Source organism: Schistocerca americana, chromosome 5 (genome assembly GCF_021461395.2).
Source record: "Schistocerca americana isolate TAMUIC-IGC-003095 chromosome 5, iqSchAmer2.1, whole genome shotgun sequence".
In the NCBI taxonomy this organism is placed as follows: Eukaryota; Metazoa; Arthropoda; class Insecta; order Orthoptera; family Acrididae; genus Schistocerca; species Schistocerca americana.
This window is the reverse complement of record NC_060123.1, coordinates 250992260-251011781: the sequence shown is the minus strand read 5'-3', so window position 1 is coordinate 251011781 and position 19522 is coordinate 250992260. Positions and strand designations below refer to the sequence as shown.

General features: G+C 44.2%; 1 protein-coding gene across 2 annotated transcripts in view; it reads right to left on the bottom strand.

Moving 5' to 3' along the window:
- The window catches only part of LOC124616767 (DNA topoisomerase I, mitochondrial), a 45716-nt gene extending 38512 nt beyond the window's left edge, over positions 1-7204 (bottom strand). Inside the window, exons 1-4 of one of the 2 annotated variants that reach the window (XM_047145153.1) lie at positions 7049-7204; positions 6728-6776; positions 6443-6624; positions 5166-5440 (exon numbers count right to left, since the gene is read on the bottom strand). In XM_047145153.1, the coding sequence (XP_047001109.1) occupies positions 5166-5440; positions 6443-6624; positions 6728-6776; positions 7049-7090 (548 nt within the window). In that variant the 5' untranslated portion in view covers positions 7091-7204. The remainder of the gene's footprint in view (positions 1-5165; positions 5441-6442; positions 6625-6727; positions 6777-7048) is intronic. The other variant, XM_047145154.1, reaches the window with a different exon arrangement.
- Between the last annotated feature and the right edge of the window lie 12318 nt (positions 7205-19522).

Sequence of the window (19522 nt, the reverse complement as noted above, 5' to 3'; positions counted from 1 at the left end):
ATATCTTTAGGTGATTTTTCTTTCTAAATCCGGCAACCTGCAAGCAATTTTCCAATTCACAGATAATTTTATTTGTTAAGATTGTTTAAGCGAATGTAACAAGAAAAACAAAAATTGAACTTACATTTAATTTTTAATTGATATTTAACACACAATGTGGTAAATGCAAAAATCCTATTCAATATTATAAATGCAGGAGAAACTTATCAACAATTTTTCTGAGTGTGGTATATCCTAAAAGCAAGGTTGCATACACAAGCTAATGTAAATGGTTACAAAATCGCTGGAGCAAGAAGATATATTTGTAGGCTGTCATTGAGACTTGCAAATGAGTAAAATGTGATTCCCGATGTTCCAGAGTAACAAAAAAAGATTCAATGGGGAAATACTGACTTCTGATGTACAAGTAGTCCAGAAATTATATCCGGCGCAATAACAACGTGCTCTGTGGATATGTATGGAAAGAGATGGATGCACATGTTTGTATAACCACAGCTAATCGGGTAAAGCTTACTTTGTGTGCCTGTGACTGTTTTAACAATAAATTAGTTCTTATACATTCTGCCTTGAGAAAAAACAAATATTAGTTTTTGCCTCACCAATCGAGATTTCAGTGATGTTTCGTCATCTTCAGTGAGTTCCCTTAATTTTTCTACCTACCAGTTAGCGAAAGTAACATGAGAAAACCTCTAGTTTGGGGATGTCTGGAAAGCATTAGACTCAGTATCACACCCACACTTAATGTCAAAATTATGATCATATGAGGTACTAAGTGAAATTTGTGACTACGATGAGGACTTTTTGGCAGGGAGGACACAGCGTGTTATTTTGGATGGAGTGTCATTGTCAAATGCAGGTAGAAGTAACTTCAGACGTATCCACGGAAGTGTGTTGGGGCCCTTGCTGTTCAAGTTACACATTAATGACCTTGCAGACAATATTAATTGTAGCAACAGACAATATTAATTGTAACCTCAGACATTTGAAGATGATGCGTTATCTGTAATGTAGTACTGACTAAAAGAAGCTGCATAAACATTCAGTGAAATGTTAATAATAAGATTTCAAAGTGGTGCAAAGATTGGCAACTTGCTTTAATTGTCCAAAAAACATAGTATCCTATGACTATAATGTAAATGAGTCACAGCTGGAATTGGCCAACTCATACAAATACCTGGGTGTAACCGTTGTAGGGATATAAAATGGAATGATCAAGTGGGATCAGTTGTGGGTAAAGCAAGTGGTAAACTTCATTTTATTGGTAGAATACTAGGGAAGTGCAATCAGTCTACAAACAAGACTGCCTACAAATCACTCGTATGACCCATTCTAGACTATTGCTCAATTGAGGATGCAACCTGTACCAATTGCAGACGGCCAGTGAAAAACAGAAGATTAGAGTTAAAAGCTCCAAAACTCATTGAATACCTAAATTTGGATAGCTAGATGGGGATTTAAACAATTATCCTCATAATTGCGAGTCCGGTGTGCTAACAATGGCATCATGTCACTTGGCAACAGTCACTGAAGTTGCAGGTTAAAAGCATTTTGCTGGGATATTATGTGGAGACGAACTCACATATTATGCTTTTTTGAGGGCCAAAAATATATCAATTCGACCTGTGAACTGTTTGTTCTATTAATTTCATAATTTCTACTGATAAAACAAATTAACTGAGTAAAGGAAAACAACTGCACAAAACCACATACGAAACAAACCTTGTTCCAGGCAGTTGCGTAGTAGACTGCTGAGCTAAAAATGCATTACACTACAGTTGCCACCATTTAGGTACACCTTACTGGTCTTGACTCCACATCATAAAATCACGTGCCTAGTGTAGGTCTACAATAAATGCTGCAAAAGTCGCAGCAGGGTCGGTCGGTCTCTCTCTGTCCTTAGGCTAAGTGTCAAAAAGGTGTCAATCCTTCTACTAAACTCAGTTACAAGAGTTCTTTATTTTTATGAGCAGGTCTGAACATCAGTTAATGGGACTGCCTCCTGCATAACATGCTGGTTAGTTCAAACTTCAGAAACAGCCATTTTTTGGGCTGTAATGTGTACAATGTAGTGGGAGGAAGCAAGAGCACCTGTAAAGTAAATTAGTTCTGGGGGGGGGGGGGGGGGGGGAGGCTAGAACTGGGGATATGGAGTATTTTGCAAGATGAATGGTGACCTGCAAGTACCCACAAAAAATTTCCACTTCTGACCCTGTTAAAAATCTGCATAATGTTGACTTTTAAATCATTTTCTTGACAGAAAAACACCTGATGACTATATTTTTTTCCTTTTCCTATGACCTGGGGCCCAGGTATGGGCAGACTTGTGAAGGAGCATAAAACAATTCTAAGTGAAGAAGCATAATGTCAAGTTAAAACATCATGAACATGGCGCAGTATCTGCATCTCTTTGTCAAGAAATGGACAGTGTGCTTTCATTACATGCCAAAATATTATCACCGTGTTTGGTAAGGGAAATGAAATTGGCCTTGATCATTTCAAGAAATTACGCAAAAATAGGTGCCTAAACAGTCACTATTCTTGATCTGAGCTTTTAAAACAACACTGCTTAAATCTACTTTGAATTAAAAGACATACAATACATTATTGGAATATCTGATACATTTTAACCAGTTGCTACTCACCGTATAGCGGAGATGCTGAGTTACAGAGAGGGGGGAAAAAAATAAAAAACCCTGTCACACAATAAGCTTTTGGCCAACAAGGCCTTTGTCAAAAAGAGAGAGAGAGAGAGAGAGAGAGAGAGAGAGAGAGAGAGAGAGAGAGAGAGAGAGAGAGAGAGAGAGAGGGGAGTTGCAAAATAAAAGATGGCAGGAAGACTAAAGGGCACTTTGTACTAAAATTAAAATTTACCTCCCCAGGCATCATATGGCAGTAAGATAAAGAGAGACAGAGTAATCAGGTTTTACGAAAAACACACACGTGTCTTGTTCGAGGGAGTAGGATGTCAGCAGCATAAGAAGGAAAAGACCATGGGAGAATATTTTTACTTTGTCCTACAACTCTTAATTTGACCCGTGGTACTGGGAGAAATTCCTAATTAATTTCTGTTTTCGCAGTTGCTTCAACACTTTTCCTCTCTCCACCCTTTTACCACTTTGATAATCTACTGCAAACCTTTTCTTGTTGTGGGTGCATATTTACACAATAAGAAGACCTTTATTCATATTTTTACAGTATCTGAGAGTGGTTAAAATGTAAAATCAAGCAACTGAGATCCAGGATGGAATGTAGCAATGAAAAGAATAGTTGCTACTCATCATACAGCAGAGATATTGTGTCACAGACAAGCACAACAAAAAGACTGTCACACAATAAGCTTTCGTGGAACAAGGCCTTTGTCAAACACAAGCGCCCCCCCCCCCCACACACACACACACACAAAACCAATATCTCTATCAGCTGAAGCAGTGTATGATGGGAGAGGCAATTGGGTGGATGTAAGGAAGAGATTGGGGGCAGGGAGGGAGAGGGATAGCAGGGTAAGGGTGGGGGACATTCAAGTGCTGTTGCGGAGCTTGCAGGGATAAGATGGAGAGAGGGTAGGCCAGCTAAGTGCAGTCGGGAGGTTAGACGGAGGGCAGGAAAAATAAAGGGTATTATAAAAGGAGATAAGTTCCCCTAACCCTATTAGTATCAAACTTTGTTAGGTCATTTTCCTTACTTTCCTGTTCCCGTTGCAGCCCAGCACTACATAAGCCCTCTATCCCACCAATGCACCCCGTCTTTATACTTCTCTTCTTTTCCACTAACCCCTCCTGCCCCTGCCCCCCCCCCCCCCCCCCCCCGTCTAACCTCCCGACTGCACCTAGCTGGCCTACTCTCTCCCCACCTCGTCCCTGCACTTTACCGTCCCCCATCCTAACCCTGTTATCCCTCCACCTCCCACCCCAGCCTCTTTTGTACTCCCACACAATTGCAATCTCCCACTTCCAGACTGCTGTTCATAGTCTGGTTTCAGCTGCTATGGACTGTGGTCATTTGTGTGTGTGTGTGTGTGTGTGTGTGTGTGTGTGTGTGTGTAAGGGGGTAGGGGGGAAGAGCATGCACGTGTGCAGGGACTTCAGTTGGTGGTGGTGGACAAAATGTGGGTTCTGTAGTTAGTCCAGTGCAAATGTGGTATTTAGTAATGTGTCATTTAAATATCAATATCTTGGTGTAATGTTGCAAAGCGATATACCTGGAACAAGCATCTGAGAAAAGTGTGATAGGGAAGGCGAATGGTCAACTTTGGTTTATTGGAAGGATTACAGGAAAGTGTGGATCACCTGTAAAGCAGACGGCATATAGGACAATGGTGTAACCCACCCTTGAGTACTGCTCGGGGGTTTGGGATCTGTGCCACAGCAGACTGAAGAAAGATATTGAAACAATTCAGTGGTGGGCTGCTAGATTTGTTACCAGTAGGTTCGAACAACACGTTAGTGTCAAGGAGATGCTACAGGAACTCACATGAGAATCTCTGGAGGGTAGGTGACCTCCTTTTTTCAGAGACATTATTGAGAAAATTTAGAGAGTAGCTTCTAAAGCAGACTGATGAAAGATTCTACTGCCACCAACATACATTGCGCATTAAGGACCACAAAGACAAGAGTCTCCTTATGGCATATTACTTTACCTTCCTTAAATATACGTATGCTGTTATTTATACATAATCACTCTTTAACCATCGACAATGAATTTGAGAAAAACTGCTATAATTTAGCTTCCTGCAATATTCCTCATACAGAGGAATATAGATAGTCTTTTTTCCCTCGCTATTTGCAAATGAAACAGGAAAGGAAATGACTAGTACTGGTACAGGGTACCCTCCGCTATGCACTGTACGGTGGCTTCTGGAGTATCTCTGCATATGTAGAGAAGGAAGTGCGGGGAAGGGAGAAGTGGAAGAGGAGGGAGTGGAGAGAGAGAGAGAGAGAGAGAGAGAGAGAGAGAGAGAGAGAGAGAGATGATTTTCTCCTTATGGCAATTACTTTACCTTCATTAAATATATGTATGCTGTTATTTATACATAATCACTCTTTAACCATCGACAATGAATTTGAGAAAAACTGCTATAATTTAGCTTCCTGCAATATTAGAACACATTGGGCAAAACAATCAACTGTCAAGTAGTTCTGTAATCATTACACAAGAAGATAAATTACCTGGAACTGGAACTTTTATGTTCTTTTTCTGAACTTGAGCTCTTGTGTTCCTTGTCTTTACTTGAAGAACTACTTTTATGTTCTCTGTCCTTATCCTTTCTTTCATCTTTGTGTTTCTTCTCTTTATCCTTGTCTCGCTCTTTTTCCTTCTCTCTCACTTTATCCTTGTCCCTTTCTCTGTCTTTATCCTTATCCTTTTCCCTTTCTTTGTCCTTCTCTCTATCTCTGTCTCTGTCCTTATCTTTGCTACTGCTACTGCTATGTTTTTCTTTATCCTGCACAGAAAGAAGACAGTAAAGTAAGAAATAACACAATGAAAATGTGAAACAAATAATTTCTTCCTTCAACACACATCTAATAACATCAGAGTTTAAATGAAACATTTGGATTTAGACTGGGTTTTCATTTATCTTCATGTAAAAAATGCAGACTTATTATTTAATGAATTACTATAATTTTTATCATTAATACAACTAAACAACAAAATCTTTGTATTACTTTAAACATAATAATTTATTGATCATATTTCTTACCACATATTTCATGAAAACAATGGATAAAAGTTAATTTTTCGTTGTCGCTGAGACCGACAGTTTCATTTTAGGCACAGTTTTTGACACCTGATACTACAAGCTGATGCTACAAGCATGCTCACTGATGGATTACAAACATGTTGATATAAAGAAACCTGTGCTCTAAGATTCACGTCAACTGCATTCTTGATTTAATGGATCATTAATTATGGATTAAAACTGGCCTACATCATGGAAGTCTCTGAATATTTAAATGACAATGACTTTTTTTCCTTTTTTACTCCCTTTTTCCTCTTTACACATACATATAGAAAAACCACTTGACAGCAATATTTGCAGTATGGCAGAAACTAAATTTCCACTTAAGTGGTTAAATCTATTCTAGGTTTTAATGAGTTCAATATGTTAAGTACTGGCCAATGCTTAATCCTTTCACAACCTATATATTCTCAATCAAAACACCATATTTTCAACTTTTACAACATTTCTTCGGCCTGATACTGAACTCAATAACATTTCGATTATGAGATGACAATTCAAATTCGAAAATTTTAACTATAAATGACATTTCACATTTAAAATTCATTCTAAGCTAACCAGCTGTTGCCATACTGTTAGTTTTTAACACATTTGCAACGAATTTGGCAGGGCTAACAAAGAAAACTGAAGTATTAACAATAGTATGAAATATGACAAGAGTACTTGCAACCTGTAAAATCTTAGTAATTGAACATTATCACAAACCTTTCCACTTGAACTTTTGTCTCTATGCTTCTCCTTGTCTCTGTCTTTGTCTCGATGCTCCTTGTGCTTGTCTTTGTGCCTTTCTTTGTCTCTGTGTTTCTCCTTATGTTCAGACTTGTGTTCCTTTTTGGAATGCTTCTCTTGGTAGCCATTAGAAATGCCATTAACGACAAGCTGTCCCACTAAAAAATTTACATAAAATGTCGTAAACATATGGTACAGGCTCATTCTACATGAAAAGACTGACTCCCAAGAATTTAAAGATCCATGAACTAGCATACTTACCTTCAGGCACATTTCCTGGTGGACTCCGGTTTTCCTTTGCATTTCTTTCCTTTTTGAAAAAAAAGGGAGGTTTATTAAAATGATAGGCCACAGCTGTTTTATGCAACAAATTTCTTAATTACACAGCAAAAACAGTTATGAAAAGTGACACTATATATCACTACGTGGGACTTAGTCTCCGTACGCCATTTTGCGGACTTAGAAAATTTCTACTCAATTGCTGGCCCTCGGTATAAATATACATACTCATGCACAGAAGTCTCTAATTTATGAAAGTAGAAACTTAAGAGTTGTAGATTTATTAAAGGAAACAGTACTTACAGACTCTAAAGAAAGTTCATCGCCAGGTACTTCAAGGTTCATTTTACAAATATGCTAGCCTACTTCTCCGCTGTGCTGTCCGCAGTTGGGAGACCTGTGAACGACCAGACGCCGAACACCGTTCGGAATCAAAGTCCCGAAATTCCGGTGTGCGCATGCGCTAGCTTGTAGCGGCAATGCCCTTCTTCGTGACGAAATGTTCGACGAGAGAAGGAGATTCGTGAGGATTAGTGCGACAGATGGGTGTAATATTTTTGTGGCTATGAGCGACTAAAAGTTGACGAAAGACTCCTTGAGAAATCATGTCACATTTAGTATTGAACTGTTTTTGTAATTACTCTGCCTTTAGAAGCAATGAGCGTGTTTCCTAGAAATGGTTGCCTAACAAGAAAAATTACGTTTGTGATGTCTCATCTTCACCAGTAATAACAACTACGAGAAATACATATACAAAGTCCAGTTCGTGTCAGTAATGTAAAATAACGAACGAAAATTGGTCCCGTGTATACTTCTCATGGAAATATGAATTATACATTTCGATTTCGTTTTAACCGTGCTTTGCATTGCTCGTATTTCTAGAGTTTCACTTCATGTAACTTCGATCGAAAAAAACTAGGCCTACTTGTTATTCGCGAGGTCACACAAGGAATACTTTTTATCAGCCCATCAGCGAACATATGAATGCCGGTTTGATAATAAATCGTAATTCTAAAGTGTGATAGCGTTTATTCAGGAAGTGTTTTTCATACACCTTTGTGACATTTACGGTGCGCATGTCTGTGTAATCAACATAGAATAGGTGTGCAAGCCCATATTAAAGCACTTCTTGAAATGCATTTTTTGTTGTTGTTGATGATTGGAGAAGGTCAATAGTAGTTGTGCAGCAGAATGTTTGTTTAATGTACGAGAGGTTTTTATCACAAGCTATTACCGTATATGTTTCATTTTTCCTCATTTTTAAAAAAAATTAAATATTTGCAATATACTATAGTTTAGAAATAGCACGCGTAGTATTGATATTACCAAAATATTCACAGCCATAGCTCACTTGTTAAACTAATAGTTGGCAATTTGGCAGAAACATTTTGGAAAAATAACATTATGTAGTCTTAGTCGCAAAATATGCTATGGTCTCTTCAAGGACCTTTGAAATTTTATATTTCCATCGCAGTTTATGTTCTCTCTAATATTATTCATGCAAAATTATAGAAGTAAAATTCAAGATACGTATTACACACGTGATCCCAGGAATATTGCCATGGATTTTGCATTGCTACTTAGCTTATTCTAATGCATTTTTAACAACTGTCCACATTTCATGTTCCAGAACTTCTAGGATATTGGACACTTGTTTGAATTAACTCCCAATTGGTTCTCTGGGAATCAATGTACATGGAAGTAGACCTCGGCCCATATTATCTATTATTAGTTGTCAACAGCAATACGTGTACTATGAAAACTACTCAGTGTCTGGTAGGTGTAATAAAAGAACAGTAGCTGAATAACATGAATGGAAGAGCAGTGTCTTTTCTGTTGATTATGTAAAATGCTAATGTGCAACATGTTTAATAAAAAAAAATCAACCTGGTAGACATACTGACTGTCACCATTATCTGCATGCCATTTATGATACAAAGTAATTGATATAAGCTACAAAAGCAGCATAGTTGACTTTTTATATAGCCCTTGTGGTTTTACAGTCATGATCTGACCTACTGAACATGATTTGTAAAGGAAAAAATGTTTCATCCAGTTACGTTAAAATCTTATATGATTGGAGTCATCTGCTGGTTAACATAGTCCATTGTATTAATGTTTTCAAATACATTACATATGCACATGGGAGGAGTGCAATTCAGATCCCCATCTGGAATTAGGTTTTTTGTCTTTTCTTTAAATCAGTCAGGTAAATGCTGAAGTGGTTCATTTCTTCCTTCACTCGTATAAAACATGCCAACATGCTGTTCAGCTAAAATGAAATTAAAAAAAAATTCTATCCAGTAAAGTCTTCTTACAAATGACACTTTTGCACTGATAAGCATTCCCATGCTCAGTATGCCAAAGGCCTAGCTAAGGTGTCCATTGACATTTGATATCAGTCCCTCTCCCACTTAAAAAAACATTTCACAAACACTTCATGCTCCATACCCTTCCATACATTGTAACATTCAGCCACATCCATTTACCAGTTGCAAAGCAGCTACAAATACCACCCTAAAATGGGACAGATTAATCAAATCCTCTGCCACACTTTTGACCACTGTCAAATTGTAGCCAAATACAAACGTGATCACCCCTGCATCTGCAACTGAGCACAACGTGTTCAGCTTCAATTGCTCCTTCCAATCTCATGTCATCTAGATTCCCTCAACAACAGTATGTCAAAATACCACATGTTCAACACATCTTTTATCTTTCCCTCTCCTCCCACCCATCAGAGGTAGTCAATTTGAGTTCTCTCTGGTGTGGTATGCCTCACTCTCCAAATCCTTTCATCTCCTTTCTCTTCACTACTCTCTTACTCTTCATTTCTCCTTCATTCATTTCACCAGCTCAACTCTACACAACTACTCATTGTTTTTCCTTACATAGGAGTGCATAACCGTGATAGGTTTATGAAATACAACTATTTTTCTTTGCAAAGCTGCTCTTATTCAACACAAAAGAAGAATGGCTCAAATACATATATAGGTGGACTCTGATCTTTCAGAGATGTTCAAAAGGATAGAAACCTTTTGTTATCTAGCAGTCTTACAAATATTATTCAAAAGGTTCAAGCCCCAGTCCAGCACAAATTTCACATGTTACCGTCGATTCAATTCAATCTGCAATTGTCTCTAATCTCACTGAAATTCTTTGAATAAGGAATCAAATATCCATCCAGCAATACAGCTTGTTTTCCAAGGTATCCCTAAATTGATAAATATAAATGCTTTGATGATTTCTCAGGAAAGGGCAGTCACCAATTTCCTTTCCTCATCCTTGTCCTATCCAAGCTTGTGCTCCATTTCTAATGGCATCGTTAACATGAGATTAGATCCTAATCTTCCTTCTATTAAATCAGACTCAAATCACAAATGAGAATCACACATATCAATAAAAATGCAGCTGATGGTATTTTTCAGGTTTTTTCTCAAGGTAATGATTCTATATCTACATTTACACCTATACTCTGCAAACAAACATGAGGTGCATGGCAGTGTGTACATCCCATTATACCAGTTATTAGGGTTTCTTCCTGTTCCATTCACATGTAGAGTGTGGAAAGAATGATTGTTTGAATGTCTCTGTGCAAGCAGTACTGTTCCTATGTGAGTGATACATAGGGGGTTGTTGAACAATGGAAAATCCAGGATGGAATGTAACAATATTATGAAAAGAAAAGTTGCTACTCACTTTATAGCAGAGATGCTGAGTCGCAGATAGGTACAACATACAACAAAAAGACTGTCACAAATAAAGCTTAGACACACACACACACACACACACACACACACACACACACACACACACACACAAATGGAACTCACACACATAACTGCAGTCTTAGGCAATTGGAACCACACTACGAGCAGCAGCACCAGTGCATGATGGGAGTGGTAACTGGGTGGGGGGAAGGAGGAGGCTGGGGCGGGTAGAGGGAGGGATAGTATGGTAGGGGCGGTGGACAGTGTAGTGCTGCAGGTTAGGTGGAGGGCAGGGGAGAGGTAGAGAGGGGGGCGGGAGAGCAGAAAAGGAGAGAAGTAAAAAGACTGGGTGTGATGGTGGAATGACGGCTGTGTAGTGCTGGAATGGGAACAGGGAATGGGCCGGATGGGTGAGGACAGTGACTAACGACGATTGAGGCCAGGAGGGTTACGGGAAGGTAGCATGTATTGCAGGGAAACTTTTGCACCTGGGCAATTCAGAAAAGGTGGTGTTGGTGGGAAGAATCCGTATGGCACAGACTGTGAAGCAGTCATTGAAATGAAGGATGCCATATTTGGCAGCATGCTCAGCAACAGGGTGGCCCACTTGTTTCTTGGCCACAGTTTGTCAGTGGTCACTCATGTTGACAGACAGCTTGTTGGTTGTCATGCCCGCATAGAATGCAGCACAGTGGCTGCAGCTTAGCTTGTAGATCACATGACTTGTTTCACAGGTAGCCCTGCATTTGGTGGAGTTGGTGGTGGTGGGAGGATGTATGGGACAGGTCTTGCATCTAGGTCTATTACAGGGGTATGAGCCCACCACCACCTACTCACAAACGTCATCTATTGCATCAAAGGCGGGGCTACCTGTGAAACCAGTCATGTGATCTACAAGCTAAGCTGCAACCACTGTGCTGCATTCTATGTGGGCATAACAACTCCCCCCCCCCCCCCCCCCCCCCCCCCCCCTCTGTGGGTCCGGGAATTAGAATAGCCCTGAAATATTCCTGCCTGTCGTCAGAGGTGACTAAAAGGAGTCTCACATGTTTCGGGCTTTATGTGATGATCCCCTGTAGGGTTTGACCTCCATTCTTCAAAATTTTTCCGAAGAGTGAGCCAGTTGGGGAAGGGCGCCTAACATGGTGCATCGTGACCATCGTGCCTTGAGATCTGTAGCTCGCTTTCTTGTCTTCACATTGCAGTCCCGCTCATTCTCCATCTCTTAGGTGAGGACACCTCCCTGGGTGTGTTTTCCACCATGCACTATGCAGTGTTGCTTTCTGCGCTGATGATGACCATGGACTTGTTTGCACCTGATATCCAGCATGGTAGCCATTCAGTTGTGTTGGGGCCGCCATGTACCCTGTTGGTTGTAGCCCCCTGAGAAAACAGGGATTGCTCTGCTGATGCCTGCGCCACTGACTCCCCACATATGACAGGGAGTAGGTGCCTGCCACCCTGAGGCATCAGGACTCCCGGTAATGGCCATCTTGCCAGGTGGCCTTTGCTGCGGCTGGGTGGTGCCCATGGGGAGAGCTCTGGCCAGAGTGGAAGGCTTCAGGCTGGATGATGTGCGATGAAGCGTACCATGTCATCACTTGCTGGTGATCAAACACCAGCAGTCTCTGAGTGTTCTAAGTTTCTGTACAATGCAAGGAAGTGCGGCCCTAAATCATTCTCCTCCATGGCCACTCCATGAGAGGAACACCAGGCTAAGGATTGCAGCGAACCTTATTCACTCTGGTTCCTCCTATGTACGAGAACTGATGGGCACTCCTTTGTTTTGATGAAGCCACAGTTTTTTGTAGACCATTTAGAAGACAAGTTTGGGGAGGTGGAGGGCTTGTCCAAAATGTGGTCAGTGTCAGTCTTGATAAAAACAGCATCCTCTGCCCAGTTGCGGGCATTACTCACTTGTGACCAGCTGGGGGATGTTTCTGTTACCATCATGCCCCATAAGAGCTTAGAAATGGTCAAGGGTATTATGTTCCACAGGGACCTTCTTTTGCAGTCTGACGATGAGTTGCGCGCCAACTTAGAGCAATGAGGCATTCATTTTGTCCGGCATGTCCATCGGGGTCTGAGGGATAATCAGGTTGCTACCGGTGCCTTCATCTTGGCCTTCGAGGGTGATACATTGCCCGAGAAGGTCAAGGTGATGGTCCACTGCTGTCACGTCAAGCCCTATATCCCTCCCCCGATGCAGTGCTTTAAGTGCTGGAAGTTCGACCATATGTCTTCCCGCTGTACTTCCAGCCTCACATGTCTAGATTGTGGACACCCATCACATCCCAATACTCCCTGTGCCCAGCTTCCCATCTGCGACTTCGAGTCGCTTAACTGAGATCCAGTCTCTGAGCCGTAAGACTACACCTGCCCCCTTGACCGTGGGGGGGGGGGGGGGGGGGGGCACTACCCTCCCTGTTGCTCCTGCACCACTTAATTTGGAAGCAAACTCCCCCACCAACCATAGGGAACTTCCATCCCAGGTTCTTACCAGTGGTACAGCTGACACCTGCCAGCGGCTGAAGCAACCACAGGTAGCTGGTCATAGGGCTTCACAGTCCTCCTCAGTCCCTGAGACTGAATCGGTGAAGCCCTCCCAGCAGGACAAACCTAAGGGGCAGTGAGAGAAACCAAAAAAGCAAAAGACCCCCAAGAGCCAAGGCACAGCAGTGGCACCCACACCACTGCTACCTACAAGCTCTGTGTCTGAGGATGAGGTGGAGATTCTGGCGTGTGCTGAGGACCTAGATCTCACCGGACCCTCAGACATTGATATAGACTGCTCAGGCAATAAGTCGATGGCAGCAGGTGACCCTGAGGTGTAAACCACGTCATTGAATGTTCAATGCTTTCCCAGCTTCACGATCCTATTATCCTCCAGTGGAATTGCAGAGGGTTCTTCCACCATCTTGCTGAGCTTCAACAACTTTTCAGCCTCACCCTTTCTCCTGCATTGCTCTCCAGGAAACTTGGTTTCCGGCGATGCGGACCCCTGCCCTCTGTGGCTATCAGGGTTATTGTAAGAATTGGGCTGCTTATGAATGTCTGTGTCTACGTCCTTAACTCTCTTTACAGCGAGTGTGTCCCTCTTCAAACACTTTTAGAGGCTGTCGCTGTTAGGGTTTGGATGCCTCAGGCTGTTAGTGTCTGCAGCCTTTATCTTCCACCAGATGATAATATCCCGCAGCATGTATTGGCTGTGCTGGTGGCCCAACTGCCACCACCTTTTCTATTACTGGGCGTCTTTAATGCCCATAACCCTTTGTGGGGTGGATTGGTGGCAACGGGCCAAGGCACTGTCGTTGAACAGGTGTTGGCACAACTCGACCTCTCTCTCTTAAATGATGGTGCCTCCATACATTTCAGTGTGGTGCATGGCATGTACTGAGCCATCGACCTTTCGGTCTGCAGCCCTGGCCTTCTACTACCTGTCCATTGGAGTGTGCACGACGACTTGTGCTGTAGTGACCACTTTCCTATTTTTCTTTCACTGCTGCAGTGTCACTCTTTTGGGTGCCTCCCCAGGTGGGCATTGAATAAGGCTGACTGGGACTCGTTTGCCTCCATTGCCGCTATTGCCCCTCTTTCTCATGACAGCATTGATGTGGTGGTTCACACGATAACCACCGGCATTGTTTCTGCACTTGTGCCATGCATTTCTGCCAGCTTCGTACTGTTCACCCTGAGCCATGACTTTATCTTGACAGCGAACCTCTTGCTGTGGTGGAGACGCATCGGTTTTTGGGATTGCTTTTTGATGCCCGGTTGACCTGGCTCCCTCATATTCGGCAGCTCAAACAAACGTACTGGCAGCACCTTAACGCTCTACGTTGCTTGAGTCACTCCAGTTGGGGTGCTGATTGGTCTGCCCTTCTGCGACTTTATCAGGTGTTGATTCAGTCCCGTCATGATTATGGGAGCCTGGCTTACGGTTCGGCATAGCCTTCCGCATTGCAGTTGCTTGACCCCATCTGACTCGCAACTGGTGCTATTTGCACAAGCCCTGTAAACAGCATCCTTGTGGACCCTGGTGTCCCTCCATTGCAGATCCGGCGCCAACAACTAACTACTGGCCACTTATGCAGTATATTTTTGTAGCTTGCCTGGGCATCCAAGTTACTGTCTCCTGTTCCCCAACACGGTCGCCCATCTTCCAGAATGTTGGCCCCAGTCAGGGTGTACGATCGCAGTTCGCATCCGGGCTCTTCTCTCTGGGCTTGAGTTTTTCCCTCTCCCACCTCTTTTTGTGGGCCCATCAATGTCTACCCTTGTGATGTGTGCCCTGCCCATGCCTTCAGCTGGATTTGAGACAAGGCCCAAAAGACTCAAACCCTCCTGAGGCCCTCCGCCGATGCTTTCTTTCCATCCTTGCTGTGTTTTCTGGCTCTTCCATAGTCTATATCGACAGTTCAGTGGTTGCTGGTCAAGTTGGGTATGCTTTTACTCTTGGGGAACAATCTGAACAATGCTCATTGCTGGATGGTTGCAGTGTTTTCACTGCAGAGCTCGTCGCCATCTCTCACGCCCTAGAGTATATCCACTCCAGCTCAGGTGAGTCCTTCGTTAACTGTAGTGACTCCCTGAGCGGTTTACGACCTATCGACCAGTGTTTTCCTTGCTCTTGTCTGGTGATGGCTATCCAGTAGTCTCTCCATACTCTTGCCCGTTGCGGCCACTTCGTGGTCTTTGTGTGGACCCCAGGTCATGTCGGCATCCCAGGTAATGAACGGGTTGACACACTCGCCAAACAGTGCATTGGTTTTACGGCAGAAGGTACCTGGTACCTGGAGTGATGAATGACGCACCCTGCCTTCATCCAACAAACTTCGGGTCGTCAAGGAGACTTCCAGTGTGTGGCGCTCCTCCTTGCAGGCTTCTCACAGGGACTCGGTTGTACTCTGCCAGCTGTGCATTGGCCACACTTGGCTGACGCATGGTTATTTAGTGCACCGCGAGGACCCACCTCTCTGTAGCTGTGGTTCAGCATTGAAGGTGGTCTAGATTTTGTTGGACTGTCCGCTTTTAACTGCACTGAGGCAGACATTTGCGCTGCTTCGTAAGTTCCCTGCACTTTTAACATATGACACTGCAATGGCAGGCTTAGTTTTGAGTTTTATTCAAGCTGAGGACTTTTATCACTTGATCTGAGGGTTTGTCTCTTTTGTGCATTGCACCTGGCCTTTGGCCTACTGTTTTAGATTGGGATTATTAGTGTGTCTTTAGGTGGTTGGCTTTTCCTTTTTTGTTTCCATGGTTGGCCAACCACTGTAACACTCTGTGTGCTTTTAATTCCTTTTGTCTGGTCTTTGTCTGTGTCTTTCTCGTCCAACGTCATCCCTTGTCATCTCCGTTGCTTGTTTTTGTTCTTTGTGGGTGTTTGATGACCGTGAAAGAGGGGAACGATGGTCTTTGTAGTCTGGTCCCTTCAGCCCCCACAAACCAACCAACCAACCAACCAGTGCCGTCATCTTGACCTTCGAGGGTGACACATTGCCCGAGAAGGTCAAGGTGATGGTCTACTGCTGTGATGTAAAGCCATATATCCCTCCCACAATGCGGTGCTTTAAGTGCTGGAAGTTCGGGCATATGTCTTCCCGCTGCACTTTCAGCGTCACATGTCGAGATTGTGGACGTCCATCACATCCCAATATTCCATGTGCCCCGCCTCCCATCTGTGTCAACTGCGGAGAGCATCATTCCCCTTGCTCACTAGACTGCAGGAATTTACAGCGTGAAAGGAAAATCATGGAATACAAGACCCTGGACTGACTGACCTAACTGAAGCTAAGAGGAAATTTGAGCATCTACATCCTGTGGCTATGACCTCCTCTCATGCTGCCACTACGAGATCAGTTGTAACCCCATCCATTCCGCAAATTGTGGTCGGCTCTCAGAGCCAGAAGGCTACACCTGCCCCCTTGATGGTGGGAGGCAATTCCCCCCCCCCTCCTCTCCCCCTGTTGCTCCCGCACCACCTACCTCAGGAGCACTGCCCCCCCCCCAACCATCGGGGACACCAGTCCCCACTTCCTAGCTGGAGAAGCATAAGTCTTCTTCAGCTCCTTTCACCAGGAAGGGATCCCTTGGGTCAGTCCCTTCCCAGGTCTCTGCTAGTGGGGAAGAATACACCCACCAGTGGCTGCAGTGCCCAAAAGCAGCTGGTCATAGCGCTTCACGATCCTCCTCAGTCCCGGAGACTGAATCAGTGAACCCCTCCCAGTCAGAGAAACCAGTCAGAGAAACCCAAGGAACAGCGAGAAAAGTCCAAAAAGAAGATCCTTAAGATCAAGGAAATTGTGGTGGCACCCACACCACTGCTACTTACAAGCTTTGTGTCTGGTGATGAGGTGGTGAGTCTGGCATCTGCTGAGGACCTAGATCTCGCTGGACCCTCAGACTCAATGGATATAGACTGCTCAGGCAATAAGTCGGTGGCAGCAGGTGACCCTGAGGCGTAAACTGCCTCATTGAATGCTCCATGCCTTCTCAGTCTCACGATGTCATCCTCCAGTGGAATTGCAGCGGTTTTTTCCATCACCTGGCTGAGCTACGGCAATTGTTAAGCTTTACACCTGCTTTCTGCATTCCCCTCCAGGAAACCTGGTTCCTGGTAATGCGGACCCCTGCCCTCCGTGGCTATAAGACCCCTCTTGAAGCTGTGGCTGTCAGAATAAGGGCAACACAGCAAATAACAGTCTGCAATGTATATCTTCCTCCAGATGGTGCATTACCCCTGAATGTATTAGCTGCTTTGATTGATCAACTCCCCAAACCTTTCCTACTTTTGGGAGATATTAACGCCCATAACCCCTTGTGGGGTGGCACCATGCTTACTGGGCGAGGCAGAATCCACTGAAGAGCACATGACGACCTTTGTGGTAGTGACCACTTCCTCCTCCTCCTCCTCCTCCTCCTCCTCCTAACACTGCCCTGGCGTCAGGCCCACAGACACTTGCTCACCTATGAGTTCACCATTGACTCTCCCCCACATGGTAACATCGATGTGATGGTTGAGCAGATGACTACAACAATTGTTAATGCAGCAGAAAACACGATCCCTCGCTCTTTCAGGTGCACCCAGGTCCCTTGGTGGTCGCCAGAAGTCGCTGACGCAATTAAAGAGTGTCGGTGAGCTCTACAGCGGCATAAGCAGGATCCTTCCCTGGAGCACCTCATAGCCTCTAAGCTGCTCCATGCCCGCATTCACCAGCTTATCAAAAGACGGAAGCAGGAGTGCTGGGAGAGATATGTCTCTACCATTGGATGCCATACGTCACCTTCTCAACTCTGGACGAAGATCAGATGTCTTTCTGGGTACCAGACCACTTCAGGTGCCCTGGCATTAACATCAATGGCATGTTGTCTACCAATGCAAATACAATTGCTGAGCACTAAGCTCGAGCCTCTGCATCGGAGAACAACCCCCCCCCCCCCCCCCCCCCCAGCCTTTAGCACCCTCAAACAGGGGATGGAAGGGAAAGTCCTCTCATTCGTTACATACCACAGTGAATCCTATAACGTCCCATTTACAGAGTGGGAGCTCCTCAGTACCCTTGCACATTGCCCTGACATAGCTCCTGGGCCAGGTCGGATCCACAGCCAGATGATTAAACATCTATCGTCTGACTAGAAGTGACATCTCTTCGTCATCTTCAACTGAATCTGGTGCGATGGCATCTTTCCATCGCAATGGCGGGATAGCGCCGTCATTCCGGTGCTTAAACCCAGTAAAATCCCACTTGATGTGGATAGTTATCAGCCCATTAGCCTCACCAACATTCTTTGTAAGCTGCTGGAACATATGGTGTGTCAGCAGTTGGGTTCGGTCCTGGAGTCACGTGGCCTACTGGCTCCATGTCAGGGTCGCTCTACTACTGATAATTTGTGTTCCTCAAGTCTGCCATCCGAACAGCCTTTTCCAGACGCCAACACGTGTTTACCATCGTTTTTGATTTACGAAAAGCGTATGACATGACCTGGCAACATCATATCCTTGCCACATTATATGAGTGGTGTCTCCGAGGCACGCTCCCAATTTTTATCCACAATTCCCTGTCGCTATGTACTTTCTGTGTCCAAGTTGGTGCCTCCCATAGTTCCCCCAATATCCAGGAGAATGGGGACCCACAGGGCTCCTTATTGAGTGTCTCTCTATTTTTAGTGCCCATTAATGGTCTAGCAGCAGCTGTAGGACTGTCCGTCTCACCTTCTCTGTATGCAGACGACTTCTCCTTTTTGTACTGCTCCACCAGTACTGGTGTTACTGAGCGGTGCCTACAGGTAGCCATCCACAATGTGCAGTCATGGGCTCTAGCCCACAGTTTCCAGTTTTCGGCCACAAAGTCATGTGTTGTGCACTTCTGTCATCATTGTACCATTCATCTGGAACCAGAACTTTACCTTAATGATGATCCACTCATGGTAGTGGGGACACAGCGATTCTTAGGACTGGTTTTTGACGCCCGATTGACTTGGCTTCCTCACCTCCGTAAACTTAAGTGGAAGTGCTGGCAGCACATCAATGCCCTCCGCTGCCTGAGCAACACCAACTGGGGTGCAGATCGCTCTACGCTGCTGCAGATCTACAGAGCCCTTGTTCAATCCCGCCTTGACTATGGGAGTGTGGTTTATGGTTCGGCGGCACCCTCAGCATTGTATTTACTTGACTCAGTGCATCACTGTGGCATTCACCTAGTGACAGTAGCTTTTAGGACGAGTCCGGTGACCAGTGTCCTGGTGGAGGCCGGAGTCCTTCCATTGCAGGTTAGGCGTGTACAATTGCTTTCCAGTTATGTTGCACACGTTTGTAGTTCTCCTGCACATCCGAATTACTGTCTTCTTTTCCCGCCCATGGCGGTTCATCTCCCTCATTGGCGGCCCTGGTCGGGGCTTACAATTGCAGTTCGTGTGCAATCCCCTCTCTCCGAACTGGAGCCCTTGCCTTTACCACCTGTACTTGAGGTGCATTCACGAACACCTCCATGGTGTACACCCGTGCCGCGGTTTCGTCAGGACCTTTCACATGGCCCTAAGGACTCAGTTGACCCTGCGACTTTCT